We start from the raw sequence: 20,148 nt of genomic DNA, 5'->3' as shown, positions 1-20,148 counted from the left end.
AGTGGAACTGACACTTCAGGAGAGCAGATGAAATAGCCCTGTGGAATTTCCATCTATCTGCTACAAATATGAATATAACAATGTGTTGGCAATTATATAGAGCTACTTAAATATGACTAAATAGTGATTACACAAACTGTATGGTAGAAATGAAATTTAGAAGATACCAAAGCCTATGAGACTTTTTTAGGTTAATCAGAAGTTGCCTTGAGGAAGGCTAATTCATAACATTTGATGCAACTACATTGATTAAACTTTTCAGATCCAGATAACACTTGCCATCTTGCCAGTTTCTTTTTTAAAAAATAGACAAATTTTCTTCATGTCCCCCTACAATGCATTTGTAAGTAAGCCATGCTTTGTTTCGTTCCTCAGTTTTGTGTTGCAAAATTGATTATAGAGCTTGCTGTTAGAATGGGATTCCATTTAACTTATGCTCATTTTTTCTAGTTCACTGCATGATTTGGCTTGCTGTACAAACAGAAGACCACAGAGCAATATGGATTTCACATAAATGCTTGCTGTGTTTCATTTTAATTTCCTGGCAACATGGCAGCACCAATATAAATCATATCATGAGAGCAGAAAACATTTCTCACTAAATTATAGCAACTATGCCTTTAACTTCAAATTTAACACAACTGAAATTTGAGTGGTGCAGATGTGATACTGCAGATTTGGCATAGAATGGGAGCACATGTGGCCTTGCCAGTCGCTGAGCCACAAAGCCATGTACTCCCCGCCCCCCGTCTTTCTCTTCTAAAGTACAAATCCTACTCACCTTGCCTTGCTTGCTTTGTTTGTTTCTGTATTTTCGTTTCCAAAGACCAATGGGAAAAGGGAAACAGACAAGCAGCTTTTCAAATCAGCATTTGGAAACTCAAACTATGGTTTGGGTTCTAACCTATGGTTAGAGCAGATCATGACTTGATACAGTGCCCAAATTTAGCCAAAGAATGCAAGGGATTGATATGACTTAAGGAGGGAGAATGTTCCACAGTATTTTCTCACAGTATTTTATTGTGCATTCTCACAGTATTTTATTGTGCATGCTAAAATTTGCCAGAAGCGGCTTAGTCATGCTGGCCACATGACCCGGAAGCTGTACGCCGGCTCCCTCGTCCAATAAAGTGAGATGAGTGCCACAACCCCAGAGTTGGTCACGACTGGACCTAATGGTCAGGGGTCCCTTTACCTTTACCTTTAAATGAATTAAATGTTTGAGCATTTTTATGTTGAAAGACCACTTAAATGCTAAAAAGAAATTGTAACAATTAAGTCTTGTGACAACTTGACTTAATGGTAACAATTAAGTCCTTTTGCAACAATAGATTAGCTTGTTTTCCCCTGGGTGAATATTTATTCGTTTATTTTAATTCAAACATGGGTATTTGGACCAGTTTATTTGTTTGTTTGTTTGTGTGTGTGTGTGTGTGTGTGTTTGCTTTTTGTTTTTCAGAGTAACAGCATAATTGCTTTGACCTTTATGATTACATTGGCTTAGTGTTATACATTTCATGTCTTATGACCTTACTGTTCACAAGTCTCTCACGACAGTTATATGAAATTTTCATTACTGCACAATCTATTAAATGTAGCATTTGAAAAGTCATTTGGTAGTTTGGGAGCTTGGAGTGCTTCTGCAATATTTCAAAATCTGGCTACTATCTTATTTGTATTGAATTAGCGTAATCTTGCTTGGATCTGGATAGCACTTCTCAGGACTGCAGGTCCATTTGTATCTTACTGTTTTGCCTGAACTCCATGAACATACCCGGCTTCTCTCTTAATTTTTCTGTAAGCCTTTTACATGCTAAAACCAGCTTTCACAATTCATTTTCTGTTCTTATTGCTTGACACAATTTGATAATATTGAGATTTCAAGTCAACTTCAGAGCCATTTTAGAGCAAGTAAAAAGAGGTTAATTCATGGATACCTTACTCCTTGTAAGAATAGTGGGATACAAATTACATCCAATTCTTACATTGTATTAATGCACACATACATATAAACTTCAGGCTAAGTAACACACTATACATTAGGCTCACTTTGAAGATTGGGAAGTATAATTGGTGCAGAATGTAGCAGCCAAATTGCTTACTCAAACTGGGTGTTAAGATCATAATTAAGACAATTGTGTTGGCACCTGTTTCTAGGCCCTAGTTTCAACTTTTAAAGCACTTTATAATTTAGGATTGGAGTAACTGACCATTTTACTTGACACAAGTGGTTACCAGAGGGAGGACTTCATTGATAGTATTAGAAATTTCTCCCCAGATAAATTTGTCTGCCACCTATCTTACTGTCTTTTTGGCTCTGGACACAAACCTCATTTTCTTAAGTTTTTTAGATGTATCTTTATTCCTGCTGCCTGTCTTATGCTGCATTGATTTTGGTTTTTAATTCACATTTTAACTGTTTATTCTTTCTTTAGAGTTACTTGAAATTATAACTGAAGTAGCAATAAAGGTATAATAAATAATTGTTGTACCCATTATGACTTTAAGTTTTAGAATTTTTCAGGGCTATGTGAATATAAGGCTTTCAGGGTACAATCCACAATCATGAAATCCAACATGTTTGCATTTACTTGAATGCAAAGTAGATTGCATTCATCACATCAGTGATGCATTAATGTACTCATTGAATTTAAATTATAAAATAGAGATTCATACTTTAGAAACAGGAAAAGTGCATAAATAAGAAATGATAGATGGCAACAACAAAAAAGTCATTTTTATATAGGAAATCCTTTTCCTGTGCATTTACAACACATTTTCTTTTTAACAAAAACGAGATTTCTGAAAGTAGCCCAAGGTAAATCTACGACTGTCCATTCCACTTCACAGGATTGCACTGCGTTATTTGATAAGTGTGAATCCCAGTTTGTTTGAAGATTTTACAAGAAGTCACTTTGTCAGATAATCTGCTTGCTACTTACTATTTCAAACCTTACTATCTGCAAAGATGCACCACATCCCAATTCTTCCATCATTAGTATGGTTATTTATTTATTTATTTATTTAGTGTTCAGGAGTCTGTTCCCTGTGTTGTTTAGGTGGGCTTTTGGGGGTGAATAAAAACCAAAACATTCTGAACCTGCTTATTTGTTACTAAGAGATGCCCCTTGTGCTTATTGGGCAACATGATCAAGGAATAGTGGCAAAGTTGATCCCTGTCATCATGTTATTCTGGGCAGAGATCTTTCAACATCTCCACCTACCCAGAATGGTGATGATGCTATCTCTCCCCCGCCCCGCCCCATCAAACACCCCCGCCCTGCAACATCAAACATAGGAGCAGCAGAACAGGGTGACTTCCATTGTCTTTGACAGTTGGCCTTACTAGTTGGGACTGATGGAAGCCCACAGCATCTGGAGGACACCACACTGGCTATATCTGCAATAGAAGCTCCATTAATTTAAAGATAGTCATGTTTAATTTTAAAATGTTTAGATCAAAGAAGTTTGGATTTTTTTCTAAGGCATTCCCGTGTTTCATTTCATGTGAGAGCTACCAACTGAAACCCTAGGTCTACATTGATATTTATCAAAAATACTTAAATTATCCTGAAGTATGGTTTGAATGACTGTAACTCTGTCCTCACAAACACAAAAATGTTTCAGTTTTCATACACAATGAAACTAGACTGTTAATTTGATGGGGGACTGACAATTAGGTGACATTGTTTGCAGGATTGTCCAAAGTAGTTGCTAATTAACATCCTGGGATTAAAATGCTACAGCTTTTGAATTTAGTGGTGTGTATTATACTTTCAACCAATGTAAATGAATTGGATGCAACAGCCTGTGATAACCATTAGGGCATCCAGTAGCTTGAGGCATGCTCTGGAAAGTTCATTTTAAGTGTTTGACAGGAATGAGAAGATTAGTTCCAGCTGAACTGAAAATCATATTTGACTGGAAGTCAGGTACTCTTAAAGATAGCTAATTTGGGGTAGGGTATGCGACATTAATGCAGTGTAAATTATGTGGCACAGTTCTTGGTGTTCGTTTGTGCACTATGGAACACTCAGTGCTGTCATTCAAATGATATCTAGGAAAAGTCACACCAGTGAGGTTCTAGTAGGAGTCCTACATGTAGTTTGGATCTGATTAGTAGAAAACCTTTTTATCACTTTAGAATTGGGTGGGAGAAAACCTCAACCTTGTTCTATCTTTATATTTTCTTAGCAGTGCATTGCCAATTTACAGGATCAATTCAAATGGATATCAGATCAAAAGAAAGCAGCTAATCCTTGATAACAGTTTCACATGATCACCAGTGGTTGTTTTTACCAGATGAAAACTACACCATGAATTTATCAAGAACAGTTGAATATTTTAGGTCGAATCAAAGAGATGAAGAAGATGTGAAATGCAGGTATTTGCAGATGTAGCTGTTTGTGTCGACCATGGCAAACTATGGCAAGTTCTTAAAGAAATGGGAGTGCCTGATCACCTCATCTGTCTCCTGAGAAATCTCTATGTGGGACAAGAAGCTACAGTTAGAACTGGATATGGAACAACTGATTGGTTCAAAATTGAGAAAGGAGTACGACAAGGCTGCATTTTGTCTCCCTGCTTATTTAACTTATATGCAGAATTCATCATGCGAAAGGCTGGGCTGGATGAATCCCTAGCCGGAATTAAGATTGCCGGAAGAAATATCAACAACCTCAGATATGCAGATGACACAACCTTGATGGCAGAAAGTGAGGAGGAATTAAAGAACCTTTTATTGAGGGTGAAAGAGGAGAGTGCAAAATATGGTCTGAAGCTCAACATCAAAAAAACGAAGATCATGGCTACTGGTCCCATCACCTCCTGGCAAATAGAAGGGGAAGAAATGGAGGCAGTGAGAGATTTTACTTTCTTGGGCTCTATGATCACTGCAGATGGTGACAGCAGCCACGAAATTAAAAGACGCCTGCTTCTTGGGAGAAGGGCAATGACAGGCCTAGACAGCATCTTGAGAAGTAGAGACATCACCTTGCCAACAAAGGTCCGTATAGTTAAAGCTATGGTTTTCCCAGTAGTGATGTATGGAAGTGAGAGCTGGACCATAAAGAAGGCTGATCGCCGAAGAATTGATGCTTTTGAATTATGGTGCTGGAGGAGACTCTTGAGAGTCCCATGGACTGCAAGAAGATCAAACCTCTCCATTCTGAAGGAAATCAGCCCTGAGTGCTCACTGGAAGGACAGATTGTGAAGCTGAGGCTCCAGTACTTTGGCCACCTCATGAGAAGAGAAGACTCCCTGGAGAAGACCCTGATGTTGGGAAAGATGGAGGGCACAAGGAGAAGGGGGCGACAGAGGACGAGATGGTTGGATAGTGTTTTCGAGGTTACCAGCATGAGTCTGACCAAGCTGCGGGGGGCAGTGGAGGACAGGAGTGCCTGGCGTTCTCTGGTCCATGGGGTCACGAAGAGTCGGACACGACTAAACGACTAAACAACAACAACATGTTTAGTATGGTAATTACAGTGGTACCTCGGGTTACAGACACTTCAGGTTACAGACTCTGCTAACCCAGAAATAGTACCTCGGGTTAAGAACTTTGCTTCAGGATGAGAACAGAAATCGGGTGGCGGCGGTGCAGCAACAGTGGGAGGCCCCATTAGCTAAAGTGGTGTCTCAGGTTAAGAACAGTTTCAGGTTAAGAACGGACCTCTGGAACGAATTAAGTACGTAACCAGAGGTACCACTATAATAACAATTAGAATGTCTATGTAGATGTTTCAGCAGCTAACATACATTATTTTGATGATTCTTGTAATAACCTGGAAGGTTGGTCAGTATTACTGTCTCCAGGTTGCAGATAATTAGGTATGGCACACAGAAAAAGAAATTGAGTGCAGAGGCGGACTTTGGTAATATGGTGTCCTGAGTGAGGACAAAATTTGGTGCCTCTCTAATATTTCTTATTTTCACAATAATTCCTTTTTTATTTATTATTATTTTGCATCCCCTTGGCTCTGTGCCCTGTGCATGGGAACTGCCTTCAGTGCCTTAAATCGGGTGCTGGTGAGTGCAAGGTGGAGGTGATATTTCAACTGCAAACTTCCAGCAGTTCAACATACAGCACACACTCCTAAGAAGGGGTTATTCTTATATATTACTAGTTATTAGATATTATTGGGGAAGGGCCATAGCTCAATGGAGGATCTGTTTTAACATCCTTTTGAGAAGGGCCAAACATGTGCAGGCTGACATTCGACCTACTACCATTAAGACTCTGACCAAACTGGGTGTACTCTAGCCTCAAGATGGTTGATATATAGGCTTATGTGAATTTTAAGAGCAATTTCTTTCCGCTGCCAGTTCAGTATGCCACAACATGGAGCACAGTTTAATTTATTTTTCTGTTAAATTTATATCCACCCTTCCACACAACAGAGATATCAGTTGCCTCATAGTCCAAGTGGTGGTATGGTAGAAAGAGCCACAACCTTCTCAGTGCCTCATGACTTGCCTGCTCCACTCCTACCTGTGCCATCACCTTTTGGGTTGGACCAGTGCCAGCACTAGAAACCCCTTACATGCTGAGTAAAAGTAACTCGGGAGACAAAGAAATTCAGATTGGGAGTGGGGGGAAAGGAAGATCTTCCTCTTTGAGAGGAAAGGGCCAGATTATGCGTTAAAAAACATTAGAAATTCAGAGAGAAGGTTAATATTTGTTACTATTTATTAATAACAGTAAATCAGACTGCGGAAAAAGGAAAGCGCTAAGAAGCACAAGAGGAAGTAAAAGGACTAGGGAGAAGGGATAAAAGAAATGCGGATTTTGGGTGGTGACAAATGGTACAAGCTGAGCGTTGAATGATATAATGAGACAAGAAATTACAGGATCCGGTTCAAATAGTTGGAAGAGGAAAATATAAAATAAGAAGCTCTGGATCACCAAATTCTGCCTAAAACCACAATGCCTCCTGAGCCAGCACTGGCAAATAATGTAACAATTTAACTTGCCCTCCCTCTGCCACCATTTTATGCATGGCTCTGCCTCTGTACCACCATTTTCCAACTGGTGGGCCTCAGTAATTTTCAGCTATCTCAAGTGGGCTCAGGCAGTAGAAAGTTTGTGAACCCCTGCCTTAGAGTACAATGTGTGTGCTAAAGTCAATATTCTAAGATGGCAGGTGCGTTCAGGATTCATGCCTGTTAGGTAAGTACCATTAAGCCCCATAGAAACAGACAATGTTAACTCTGAATTCTGATTTTCCCTAGGGATTCATGCTGATACTTAACTGAAAATATTAAACTACTATAATTCAATTATATTTTAAAACCTCTTCAGATTAGGTGTATTTGAGGGGAAAATACATTTGGTACTTGCTGTGTTTTGAGGCTTCCTTGGAAGAAAACCAAATTCACTCTGAATCTTGTCACAGAATGTAAACCTCTAGAGAGTGTCAACATTTAGCTCGCTTCTCTCTTATTTTTTGTATGAGAGCGGAAAAGAGAATGAAAGGCACTAATGAGGTAGAAGCCTAATACAGTGTTTCCCAACCTTGGGCCTCCAGCTGTTTGTGGACTGCAATTCCCATCATCCCTGACCACTGGTCTTGCTAGCTAAGGTTGATGGGAGTTGTAGTCCAAAAACAGCTGGAGGCCCAAGGTTGGGAAACACTGGCCTAATATTTTCATTTTGCTCATGTGGGTGAATGCAAAAGCCTAGCCCATTAAAAGAAAACTAGCAAATGTAAATGATTGCACTTAGATTTGGGGAATGGATAAACTAAAAAAACTTGTGCATGCAATTTTTTGCTATTACAGTGTTTGCAGTGGTACAACCAAGTAGTATAGATTTTATAGGTGCTTTGGTTTAGTTACATGGGACGCAGGTGGCGCTGTGGGTAAAAGCCTCAGCGTCTAGGGCTTGCCGATCGAAAGGTCGCGGTTCGAATCCCTGCGGCGGGGTGTGCTCCCGCTGCTCGGTCCCAGCGCCTGCCCACCTAGCAGTTCGAAAGCACCCCCGGGTGCAAGTAGATAAATAGGGACCGCTTACTGGCGGGAAGGTAAACGGCGTTTCCGTGTGCTGCGCTGGCTCGCCAGATGCAGCTTTGTCACGCTAGCCACGTGACCCGGAAGTGTCTCCGGACAGCGCTGGCCCCCGGCTTCTTGAGTGAGATGGGCGCACAACCCCAGAGTCTGTCAAGACTGGCCCGTACGGGCAGGGGTACCTTTACCTTTACCTTTACCTGGTTTAGTTACATCTATTCTTCCAGTTGCTTTTCATCAGGGTTGAGGGCGAGCTGAGTATTAGGCATTAACCAACCAGTCCAATAAAATTAGGAGTCTGTCTAAAAAACAAGTTTAGATTAAGCAGCCAGGACAGTCTGCAGCTTTATTAGCCCAGGTGGGCCTCTCTTGGCTTCTTATCATATAACCTCTACTGAACTGGTCATTGCAACTCCACTCTTTGGCTGTTGTGAAGCTGCAATGAAATGAAGGCAAGCCAGCATCTGTTTCTGTAGCAAGTTGTCACAATGGCACAGCTGAAACTAGTGCTTTTTTCGGGGGGGGGGCACAGGCGTATGTATACCCCTAAACATTTTGTGAATCTTTGTACTTTTGTCTATTTACTGTGTTTATTTTCCCTGATTTGAACTATAAAATGGTGATTTTCTTGAGTCAAAATGAGAGTACCCCTAAACTTTTTTTTTTAGATAAAAAAAACACTGGCTGAAACTATGAGTGAGTGAGTGAGTGAGTGAGTGAGTCCTAGGGTCTCTAGTTTGAAACCCATGGCATTGTACAGTCTTTGTTCTAGTTCTAGAGTTCTCATGATTATACTTCAATTACTAAATAACAATATTTTTAGTACAAGTTATTCACTTCTCATTTAATGAACAATATGCTATTTTTAAACACACATTAACACTGTCAATTTTAATTTTTTTTCTCCCCTGCTAGTGCATGTGTTCAACATGGTGCAGTGCCTTTGCAGCACCCTGTTGCCTTCAGTATGCAATTAAATTAAGTTGTCAACCTGTTTTTAATTATTAGTCTGTCTCTCACTTTATTAAGCTAAATTAGAAGTGCATTTGTCTTGTTGGAGTGGGAAGGCCTTGTGTTTTCAGTAGGTTTAACTTGCAAACAGTGTTGCTTTAATAAAGTCATTTATTATCCCACCCCTATACTTTTCCCTGTATTGTCGGCTTGGTCACTCTTTGCTTCCCCCCTCCCCTGCTATTGTCTCACTACATATACCCTGACTGAAAAATACCCACACCAGGACGTTTCATTCTGTCTTAAAGTGGTCCTAGAATTTTCTAGGAATGCAATTCAGAATTTTCTTCCAATTAATTAGAAATATCATGCTGGGCTGAGCTCTTAAATCTGAAATTGTCAGATTTGATGCCTTTGTTCTTCGACTTGGTGGGGTCATTATAGGGAGTTTCACCTTTTATCAGGAAATTTCTGGACAGCTTGGTTACCCAGAAGTTTGGGATGGTGCTTACAGTGTCTGTTGCAAGTTCAGAGATAAAATAAGGAATTAATGTCAGAATTAATGTCAGAAGAAGGAATTAATATAGGAAGAGCTGGAGCTATCATTCTTTGATCAGCTTCCCCTATCACTTTTGGTGCCTGATTGAGGTTCTATTTTTTTGCAGTTGCCAAAATGTGCCAGCTGAATGGACTTTCACAGTTGTTGTTTATCGTGTGATTCTGATGTTCTGTTTTGTGGTTGTGTTTCTTTTTGTTTCAAAGCAACAAAGACTAGTCATGCACGACAGTTGTGGTTGAGAAAATACTCAATGAGTGGAGGGGGGAGAGGCTCACTTGTAAATGAAAGCATTAAAATGTGCTGTTTAAAAGTTGGTACGCAATATTTTTTCAAATTGGTATATGATATACTGTTACACTGTGGTTGCTAATGAAAATTCACAATATTTTCTAAATAACTGGAATAGATTCTCACCAAAATGGCATAAGTGATTATGCATTCTGGTATGTTAAATTTTATTCCTGCATCTGTGACCGTTCTGTCAAATATAGCATCTGAAAACTCATGTTTTGTCTTAAATTCAAGATCTACCTTCATGCTTCAAAGCAGATCCCATTATTCTACCATGTCAGTCAATCACCAGTATGCTGTGTCCAAAACATTTTGTGTGAGCACATTAATACAAGGAAATTAGGTACATCAGACACAATAAAGTGTGCCTTATGTGACATAGCTTCATTGGCAGAGGTCTTAGTACTGAATAACAAACTGATTCTTCAAACAAGAAAAAAACTACTTTTGATTTCTAAACTAGAGAACAATAAAAGTGAATGTGGATTGAATTTTGTAACCGGGGGGGGGGGGATATATTTGGCTGTTTTACAAATCTTTCTGCACACTCTGCCTTCTCCTTATGCACATCTTTAATGATGTACTCAATACATTTTATATAAAATGTTCACCCTTTGTTATTCATTTCAGGTCTTCCTTAGTTGATTATTGATCTTTGAACCTAGACTGGTGTAATCAGCTGCTTCTCTCACGTGTGGGAATTTTTATAATTCCACTTCCCCTTTAAGTGGCAGCACCTTCTCAAGGTCTTCCAGTGCAATGCACAAAGGCCTGCCATTTGAAAGCATTTCTCCCCCCCCCCCCCTTGAATGAATGAGTGGGAGAAGGGTTTAGATCTCACCTTAAATATGAAAAGTATGAAAAGTGAGCTGTATGGATAGGCACTTCCATTAGTTCCTTGAGTAACATATGGTAAGCAATGGCTAGGTTTTCTTTTGTTCCTTTTAATAATTTAAAAACCACAAGTATTGCTTGTATTCCCCTTTTGATCTTGCTAGGAAATGATTGAGCTAATAACTATTTTCTTTTAAGGGGTTGCATAGTTTGCATAGTTCGTTGCTGAATTTCTACAAGAACTCATTTTATAATTTACAGTTATAAATTATTTTCTCTTTCCAATTCCCCACCTTCCTCTTGCCTCTCATCCAAGCTGTCTGGCATTTTGAATTATTAAAATGATTTTGCATGTTAAGATATTAGTGTAAGTATTAATATTATAAGGTAAATTCCAATTATACCTAAGTAATTTTTAATGGTTGTTTCAACTTCAACAATATACAAAAAATATACACACAGAAGATTTATATTATTTTATATTATTATATTATTTATAGGATTATTTTTAAGAGAATGCAGAAGCAGCATTTGACTTTGCATACTGTAACCTAGACAAAACCTAGACTTTGCATACTGTAACCTAGACCATTAATAGGTAAACTCGTTGTACATTGCTGCTTTAATTGTTAGGCTTGGAGTCAAACAAAAACCTATCCAGCTGTCACATTAATAAATACAGCTTGATGATTAGATGTAAGAAGTATATACAAGAAGTAAGCCTTCTCAGACTGCTTCTATTGAGATGCTTCATTGAGACTTGGCTTTCTAATCTGATGCCTGGTTTGGGAATGTATTGTTGAAGTCCTTATTTCAGTCTGTTACTTCACCAGATGTACAACTTGTTGAACTGCTTTAGAGTGTCCAGGGCCAGCAATAGAATAAGACTCATCCTCTGAAAGCTTGGGGGCAAGGACATTACTTTCTTTTGTTTCTCTTAGTTTTCAGATCCTTCCTTTTATTTTATTTTATTTTAATTGGTTATTTTATATACTACCCTTTATCCGAGGATCACAGGGCAGTTTACAATATAAAAACACAAAAATAGATAACATAGGAACAAACAGGAACGATAATTCCCACATACAGTTTAAAAAAACATAGATTGTTTAATTAGTCAGAGGCCTGGGAGAAGAGGAATGTTTTCACTTGGTGCCTATGCATATGTAATGAAGGCGCTAGGTCAGGCTTCCTGGGGAGAACATTCCACTAAAGGGAGCCATCACATAAAAGGCCCATTCTGGTATTGCCACTCTCTGGACCTCTCATGGAGGGGGCATACAAAGAAGAGCCTGAGATGATGAACACTGGGTCTGTGTAGGTATGGTCTTGACCCATTTAAGACTTTACAGGTCAAAACTAGCACTTTGAATGGGACCTGGGAACTTTGGCAGTCAGTGCAGTTGGGAAAAGATTGGTGTTACATTCTCAAGCTGTCTTGTCTTGGTGATCAACCCACTGCTGAACCATCTTCAGAGGCAGCCCCATGTATAACATATTGCAGTAATCTAACCTAGAGGTTACCAGAGGATAGATATTATACATTCCATATTACGTACCTTTTGTGTTGGTCTTTTGAGCTGCAGTTCTTGCTTCTGTTGTATGTTCTATCTGATGCCTTTCAACATTTCAAACAAAAATATACGAAAATAATTCTAATAGAGTGCTGGTCAAATTCCAGCTCAGTCATGATGCTCACTTGGTGATCTTGGGCCAGTCACACTCTTTCACCCTAACCTACTCTTCAGCAGTTGTAGTGAAGAGTGAAATAAAAATATTCAAATAAATAATCAATCAATCAATCAATCAATCCAGGAGTTTATTGGCAATTACTGAAAAAAAATAATTCTGTTACTACTAGTATTCTTTTTTGGCTTCTTTGGCATGCTTCCATGGTCACTAGATTATCATGTTTCCAGTTATCAGCTGCTGCCTCTCTGTTACTGCTTGCCTTCTAAATAGTTAGTTTCTATCTACACATTACTCTTGGTCTGTCATGATCTGGAAAGCTCACAGGAATGAAGCATCAAAATACATCTTTGCAATGGAAAGTTTCAGAAAGGAAAAGACTTGCAGTTACTACCAACATTTGTAAACTGTTTTGCTGTATCAAGAAAAATGAAGGAAGCTCTGCTGGCTCATGGCCTCAGTCATGAACTTCTAAGGTTCACCAATCTTTGTTCCAAAGAGAGTCATTATATCCCAAACAATTGACAAGTCTTCTGCTTTATTCTCCATACATTATACTGCTATTGCTGCATAGACCTTTTGCACATACCTGCTTCATTAAACACGATCCCCACAATGTCAGTTAATTTATTTCTTAGATTGAATGTTTCATTAAATTCTGATAAGTCCAGAAGCCTCCCTGGACTAGAATGATTATGAAAGACACTTACCTTTTAAAAAAATATATCTGCCCCCTCCAATGGAAATGTAAGTGGAAAGAGCAGTGTAAAACTGGGTTCAAAGTTCTCTCTATCTTTGACAAAATAAGACAAATATAAACCTGTAGGAGGGAAACACTAACAATATAAAAGGCAAGATCAGTTTTTGTGGTGTTTGTTTATTTTTCTTATACCTTTTTGCACTTTGATTTTTTTGTTTTGTTTGTTTTAAGAAAATCTTTGTGCTTAATTAAATAGTACTGTAACAAGTGCTAACTTATTTTGGCAGCATATTTCATTGTGGTGATTGAGCTAGATAAGGACCCAAGTGATAAAAAATAATAATATGTTGTATTTCAGCAGTTAACCTAGACTTTTAGGGATGGTATTTCTGATGAATTGCATTAGAGAGTGAAAATCCAAAATAATGCAGAAGACAAAATACTGTAAGGCAAAGCAGAGCACTCTGTATGTGTTATTAGTTCCTCGCAGGTTGTATAACTGGAACAAAAGCAAAAGCTCAAAAGATACCGTGTTTAATGCAGCACCAGCACAGTAGGTAATCTGATCATACTTTGGGGATCAAATCAGTACTGGCTTTGACAGTGGTGCCTTCTTTATTGATTTTGCACAGTACCTAAACTTGAAACCTCCTTTATGTAGGCAAATCCATTGGGACTTGAAGAGAACTCCTGATGTGCATACAGACTACCTAGAAACAGGAGTATGTTCCAGTTTTTCAGTTGCCAGGCATACTCTGTTTTGCCTTGCTTCTCCTTCTCGACTAATCTATATATACTGAAGTGAAAGTGGACCTGCTCTTTCTCCACCCCCAAATGCTTCAGACAGCTTGTGTTTCTTTTGGTGTATGAGGAGGAGGAATTTTCCCATATACCTTACATATTTATCTGCTCATGTATTTGGTACTTTATTTATATCAATAATACCACTCATTTAAAAAAAATAAATCTTGAAAATATGCCCAGAGAAGGGGTGGTAGTAGAAGTGTTTTACTGATTGACAGCATGGCAAATGTAACTGTGCTATGCACAGCCAATTTCCTACTGGGCCAGGGTAACAACTTTTTCTTAAATCGCATGTGGCAACCATATGCCCATGTCTTCGTGTAAGTATGAATGTTCCTTGCATTTCACCTCTATTGTTCAAATTGCCTCCCCATGCCTCACTAAAGAACTACCATTACAATGTTGGCACGTTTTAGGTGTTTAAGGAATTATTTATTCAAAACTCAATGATAATAAAGTTACAGTAACACAATATCTGATATTAGGAGTTTAGTTTTGTCATCTGATATAATTTCAAGCTTGGTGTAATCAGCATGGTTATGAAAAATTGGGATCCTAATGATTGTTCCTCTATTGTGAAAAGCAAAATAAAATTTCAGCTGGTAAAAATGTGTGAAATACATGCAAGTGACAGATTCCTGAAAAGTTAGGGTTGGAAGTTATGTCCTGGACTTAAACCCCCTTCCGGGATAAAAACACTAATTAGATCCAGTGGTGTGTTCTGCTAGCCAGTTCCCTAGAGTCTACCCTTCAGGGTGCTGTCCTGTACATTTTCAGCTGTTTGAACAATAGTGTTTCTTCCATGTCTCTTGGAAATCAGTTTCATGGTTTAGTTGGTGTATGCATTTCCTCAGAAAAAAAGTGCATCTATAATTTGTAAAGTTCATAATTACTTCAAATATTTGCTAGTCTGTTGCTGGAAGCTTGTAAAAATGCAAATAGATACAGTATGGTAATTATGTTTTAAAGCATTTATTTTTGAAATGTGTTAAATAAGTTGAAAAAGCAATTATTGTTGTAGTTAGACTGCTTGATTTGAGATTCAGGGGTCCACAAATCAGCCAACACAAAAATGTGTGCATCTGCAAATTCATTTATATTTTTTCCTATTGTCATTCTTTTCCTGTTAGTGAAAGTGTTGTTGTCGTCCCCCCCCCCATGATTTTGACAGTACTGGTGTGATTTAGACATAACCCCAAACCACGAAAAGAACTTACATGCCCCCTTTTCCCATCCTGTACATCAATTAATTACTAATGCTAGGGGGAATTCGAAGCAGTCCACATTTAAAGGCAAATCTATAGAATTTTCACTTTCCAAAACAACATAAAAACTGAAACACAGTCATCCTTCAAACTTACCAAATCAGGTATACAGCCCCCTCCCCCCCCCAAAAAATAGAGAACAGTGTGTATAAAAATAAATACATTAGTTCATACAGAAATACATCATATTAGGGGAAATTGCTTTCAAAGATGTGTCCATTAGTCCAAACTGCATGGAAAATGTGTTTATTAGGAGAAATTTCAGAAAAACTAAAATACTGAAGAATTTTCATGAGGATAAAAATAATCACAAATTGCTTATGAAATGTAGTGAACTGAATGAATGAACAAGAATTGGCAGATCCTTTAATCCCTACTAACTGCTTTCATGAAATAATTTTTTGCATTGCATCTGAACTGTCAAAACATGGGTTTGTAGTTACCTTCTAAACACTAATGCAAATCAGGGAGAAGAGGGATGGGCAGGAGTACATCAATAAGAGACTTATTTCCATGCTTCAAAACTGTGGCCTAATGATTATTTTAAAATTACATATGCTCTGTTCTGGACTCTTTGTATGTTAATAATATGTAGCTCAACATTATCAGCCATTATCTCGGCATATGATATAAGCAGACCTTGCTGGTCATCTTGTCTGCACTCTGTAATATTCTTCTCCAACTAGTATTCAGAGGATCTTCTAGCCATTGCAGCTGTATTTATACATTCTCACAGGGATTCCCAGTTCAGCCACAGAAAAACATTTTATTACTTAGTATTGACCCTAGCAACCTTTCAGGAAGTACCCAGGACTAGAGTGCTCATGTACTGGCAACACAGATAATCTGAGGGAGGATGATGTTTTCCACCCTGCCTCCTCGTTCTCTCTGTAGGCTATTTGCGCAGCCGGAATGCATAAGAGTCTAGTAAATTACTTGTCTAGGCAAATAGATGAGGCTTATGACCTTTCCTGGATTCCAGACACTTGCAAGGATGAATTGCTCCTTAAACAATCACCTGTTTAAAAGCTAGTTATGAATTATTTGTGCTTCTATGACTTGATAAAGAGAAAATTATGGTATGACAGGAATTCTTAACCTGTCTTTCATCATCACCAGGGGTGTGTCTTGCCATTCACCGTGACTGAAGTATTTTCTTCCTCTTTCTGTTTGTGCATATATATATGCACACTTTGAAACATACTTCTAAATCCAACTTGTAGTCAACAAGCATAGATATGTTCCTGGATGATAATACAAATCTCTTCTCTGGTTATCAAAGCCCAATACTCATGCTTCAGACTTTGCAATCTGACGATGTGGGCAAGAGATTTGGAGCTGTGAGACCATCTTGATTCTTGGCTTCCTAACTACACAGAGCAAGCCACATGTGACTGACTATATGGGTTCACTGTGTGGTTGACTCATCACTGTAGGAGGAGCGGGAGGTGCCATAAGGAAACAGTAATGTGTCTGCTCACAAAGAAGCCCACATTTGACTCACAGGACTACAGTAGCTACTGCCCGGTCACTAATGTTCCATTCTTGGGATGATTAAGAAGGTGGTAATTAGTTTATCAACTCCAGTTACTCTTGGATGAAATGAATTATCTAGTTTCCTTTCAGTCAGCTATGAGGACATTGGGAGTAGGCAGAATAATATTCTGACATGGACTCAAGGCTGCTTACAGATAAAATTTGTTGTTGTTGTTTAGTCGTTTAGTCGTGTCTGATTCTTCATGACCCCATGGACCAGAGCACGCCAGGCACTCCTGTCTTCCACTGCCTCCCACAGTTTGGTCAAACTCATGCTGGTAACTTCGAGAACACTATCCAACCATCTCGTCCTCTGTCGTCCCCTTCTCCTTGTGCCCTCCATCTTTCCCAACATCAGGGTCTTTTCCAGGGAGTCTTCTCTTCTCATGAGGTGGCCAAAGTATTGGAGCCTCAGCTTCAGGATCTGTCCTTCCAGTGAGCACTCAGGGCTGATTTCCTTAAGAATGGATAGGTTTGTTCTTCTTGCAGTCCATGGGACTCTCAAGAGTCTCCTCCAGCACCATAATTCAAAAGCATCAATTCTTCGGTGATCAGCCTTCTTTATGGTCCAGCTCTCACTTCCATACATCACTACTGGGAAAACCATAGCTTTTTAACTATACGGACCTTTGTTGGCAAGGTGGTGTCTCTACTTTTTAAGATGCTGTCTAGGTTTGTCATTGCTTTTCTCCCAAGAAGCAGGTGTCTTTTAATTTCGTGGCTGCTGTCACCATCTGCAGTGATCATGGAGCCCAAGAAAGTAAAATCTCTCACTGCCTCCATTTCTTCCCCTTCTATTTGCCAGGAGGTGATGGGACCAGTGGCTATGATCTTCGTTTCTTTGATGTTGAGCTTCAGACCATATTTTGCGCTCTCCTCTTTCACCCTCAATAAAAGGTTCTTTAATTCCTCCTCACTTTCTGCCATCAAGGTTGTGTCATCTGCATATCTGAGGTTGTTGATATTTCTTCTGGCAATCTTAATTCCGGCTAGGGATTCATCCAGCCCAGCCTTTGCATGATGAATTCTGCATATAAGTTAAATGAGCAGGGAGACAATATACAGCCTTGTCGTACTCCTTTCCCAATTTTGAACCAATCAGTTGTTCCATATCCAGTTCTAACTGTAGCTTCTTGTTCCACGTAGAGATTTCTCAGGAGACAGATAAAATAGGGACAGCTAAAAACAGGGGGAAACCCATTATTAAGAAAACCAATTAAAGATTTATATATAAACAATATATAAATATAAAAGAGCTATTAAAACATAGTTATAATTAGAGTAAAAACAGTACCAGCCATTTCATTAAAAGCAGCCAGTTCCCAAAAACCTGTTGAAATAAGAAGCTCTTCAACTACCTTGGACCTATGCCATATACAGCTTTATAGCTCATAACCAGCTGTTGTAACAAGGGAGTCAAATGCTCCCTATAACCAGCCCCGCTCCACAATCCAGTTGCAGCTCTTTGAACCAGTTGAAGTTTCTGAGCACTTTTTAAAGGAAGCACCATGTAGAGCATTAAATGAAACAAATAATGCCTTTCTTCATCTTACTTGTTTTGCCTGGAACTGCATAATATTGCATACTAAGACATGTAGTTACTATTGATAAAACCATTTATATTTTCAACACCTTTTCTAAATAATTTATGGTACTGAGGTTGGCTTTCTCACTGCAGTAGAACTATTAACTTACATTTTTAGGGAGCTTCTGCTGTGACCCCCATATCTCTTTCCCGTGGCTTTTATTTGCTCGTTTTGATATTTGAAGTCAGGCTTAATTTATTTTTGATCTATATATGTTTCACTCACATGACACAGAAGTATTCCTCAGTCCTACTCTAGTGCACTTGACAACATGATTAATCAAGACTTGCATAAAATTTACAAGTGGACTCTTTTTGGACACTGCTGATTATATTATTTTTGTGGGATCACTTCGTGTGGTAGATGAAAGTTCTGGATGCTTTATACTTGCTTTTGAAATAAATAACAGATGCTCCTTGAACATGTTTCAGCCATATTGGTCATGCAAAATGGGCAATTTAATAACAGAAGCTCTTACTGATTACAATTGTGATTGTGGAAAGCTTTGTCAATAGCACTGTTTCTTCTTCACCAAAATACAATTATTCAGTCTTTGTCCTTTTGCCTTTGTTAATACACAACTTGCAAGATTATGTCCTCTAAGATATGAAAGTTGTTCATTTTGACAATAATCTGTCAAATTTGAAATAAGTCATTATTGGGGTGAAAGTGGGGGGAGGGAAACAGCATTCAGTTTCCCTAAATGCAGCGTGGGTTTTTAAGGTTACTAACAAGACAGCAATTCAGATAACACATTTGTTTACAAGCAAATGTATTCTTGTCTGCTCTAGTAGCCCGCTTAATTCCTGCCAGTATGCTAGAATTCCACCCATGAAGTGGTTATTTTTTGTTGTTTTCATTTGTACACAAGCATGACTTAAAATAATGCAGGAACAGTCCATGATCTACTAGTGTTATACATGTGACTAACTTTAAAGATTTATTGGTTCTTTGTTTAGAATATGGTCTCTGTACCACTCACTGAAACCAATTATGGTGAACAAAGCTTACCTGCACTTAAAGCCAATTCCAGTTAGTAGCGAAGAGGCCATTTCTCTAACCTAACCCCCAGTATATAAGGAACTAACAAGGTCACCTATAATCACTTACAGATAAAGGGGAGAGGGAAAGATACTCAAATATGATTTAATAAAACTTTGAGTAACATATACTGTTGTACTAAAAAGTGGTCCCCATGGATTGCATGTCCTTTTTTGCTTACCTGAAATTTAAGCATCAGTAGTTTGTATTATCTCAATGTTTTAAAAAATGTGTGCAGGGAAGAAGCTCATATAGGTACAGGCCTATACAGAATATTACAGAGCAAGAAGAAAAATATTTGAGCTCTTCTGCAGTTCTCTCTAAATCATTTATATAACCAACTATATGCATTACTAAGATAGAATCTCTTTTGAACCTTAGTTGCTGTTTAATCTACAAATTTAAAGGAATGAAATATTAGCATTTCTATCAATAAATTTGAATAGAAATGGATTAATTTGAACTAATGGCAGAATAAAATGGTGACATTCTCACATTAAACATGATGATTTGGTATATTATATTATATATTCTCACTTATTTCATGAAGAGTAGAACTTTTATGAGCAGTAATTCAGAAAAATGGGAGCACGTTTTAATGGAATTATCCTCACAGCTTTCAAGGATTTTATTTCTGACACTGCTTTTCTTTCCTACACCCAGAATTGGTTTCTGAGTTATCATATTTTCCCTCAGTTTCAGCTCAGAGTCTTAAAAGCAACCTCGATTCCATGGAACATCAGATACAGCGTTTGGAAAATGATATTAAGAAGTTCCCTAAAACAGAAGATCCGCATGATAAATTTGTTGAGAAGATGATAATATCCTTTCCGTATTAATACCAGTATTTGTTAGCTAGTGAAATATGCAAATTACATTATATTCTT

General features: G+C 38.3%; 1 protein-coding gene across 1 annotated transcript in view; it reads left to right on the top strand.

Moving 5' to 3' along the window:
* Positions 1–20,148, top strand: part of DIAPH2 (diaphanous related formin 2) — a 358,680-nt gene that overhangs the window by 167,629 nt on the left and 170,903 nt on the right. Inside the window, exon 24 of the mRNA XM_079962400.1 lies at positions 19,958–20,083. Within this exon, the coding sequence (XP_079818526.1) occupies positions 19,958–20,083 (126 nt within the window). The remainder of the gene's footprint in view (positions 1–19,957; positions 20,084–20,148) is intronic.

Source organism: Podarcis cretensis (assembly GCF_951804945.1).
Source record: "Podarcis cretensis genome assembly, chromosome: Z".
Classification (NCBI taxonomy): Eukaryota; Metazoa; Chordata; class Lepidosauria; order Squamata; family Lacertidae; genus Podarcis; species Podarcis cretensis.
This window is presented reverse-complemented; position numbering and strand designations above follow the sequence as displayed.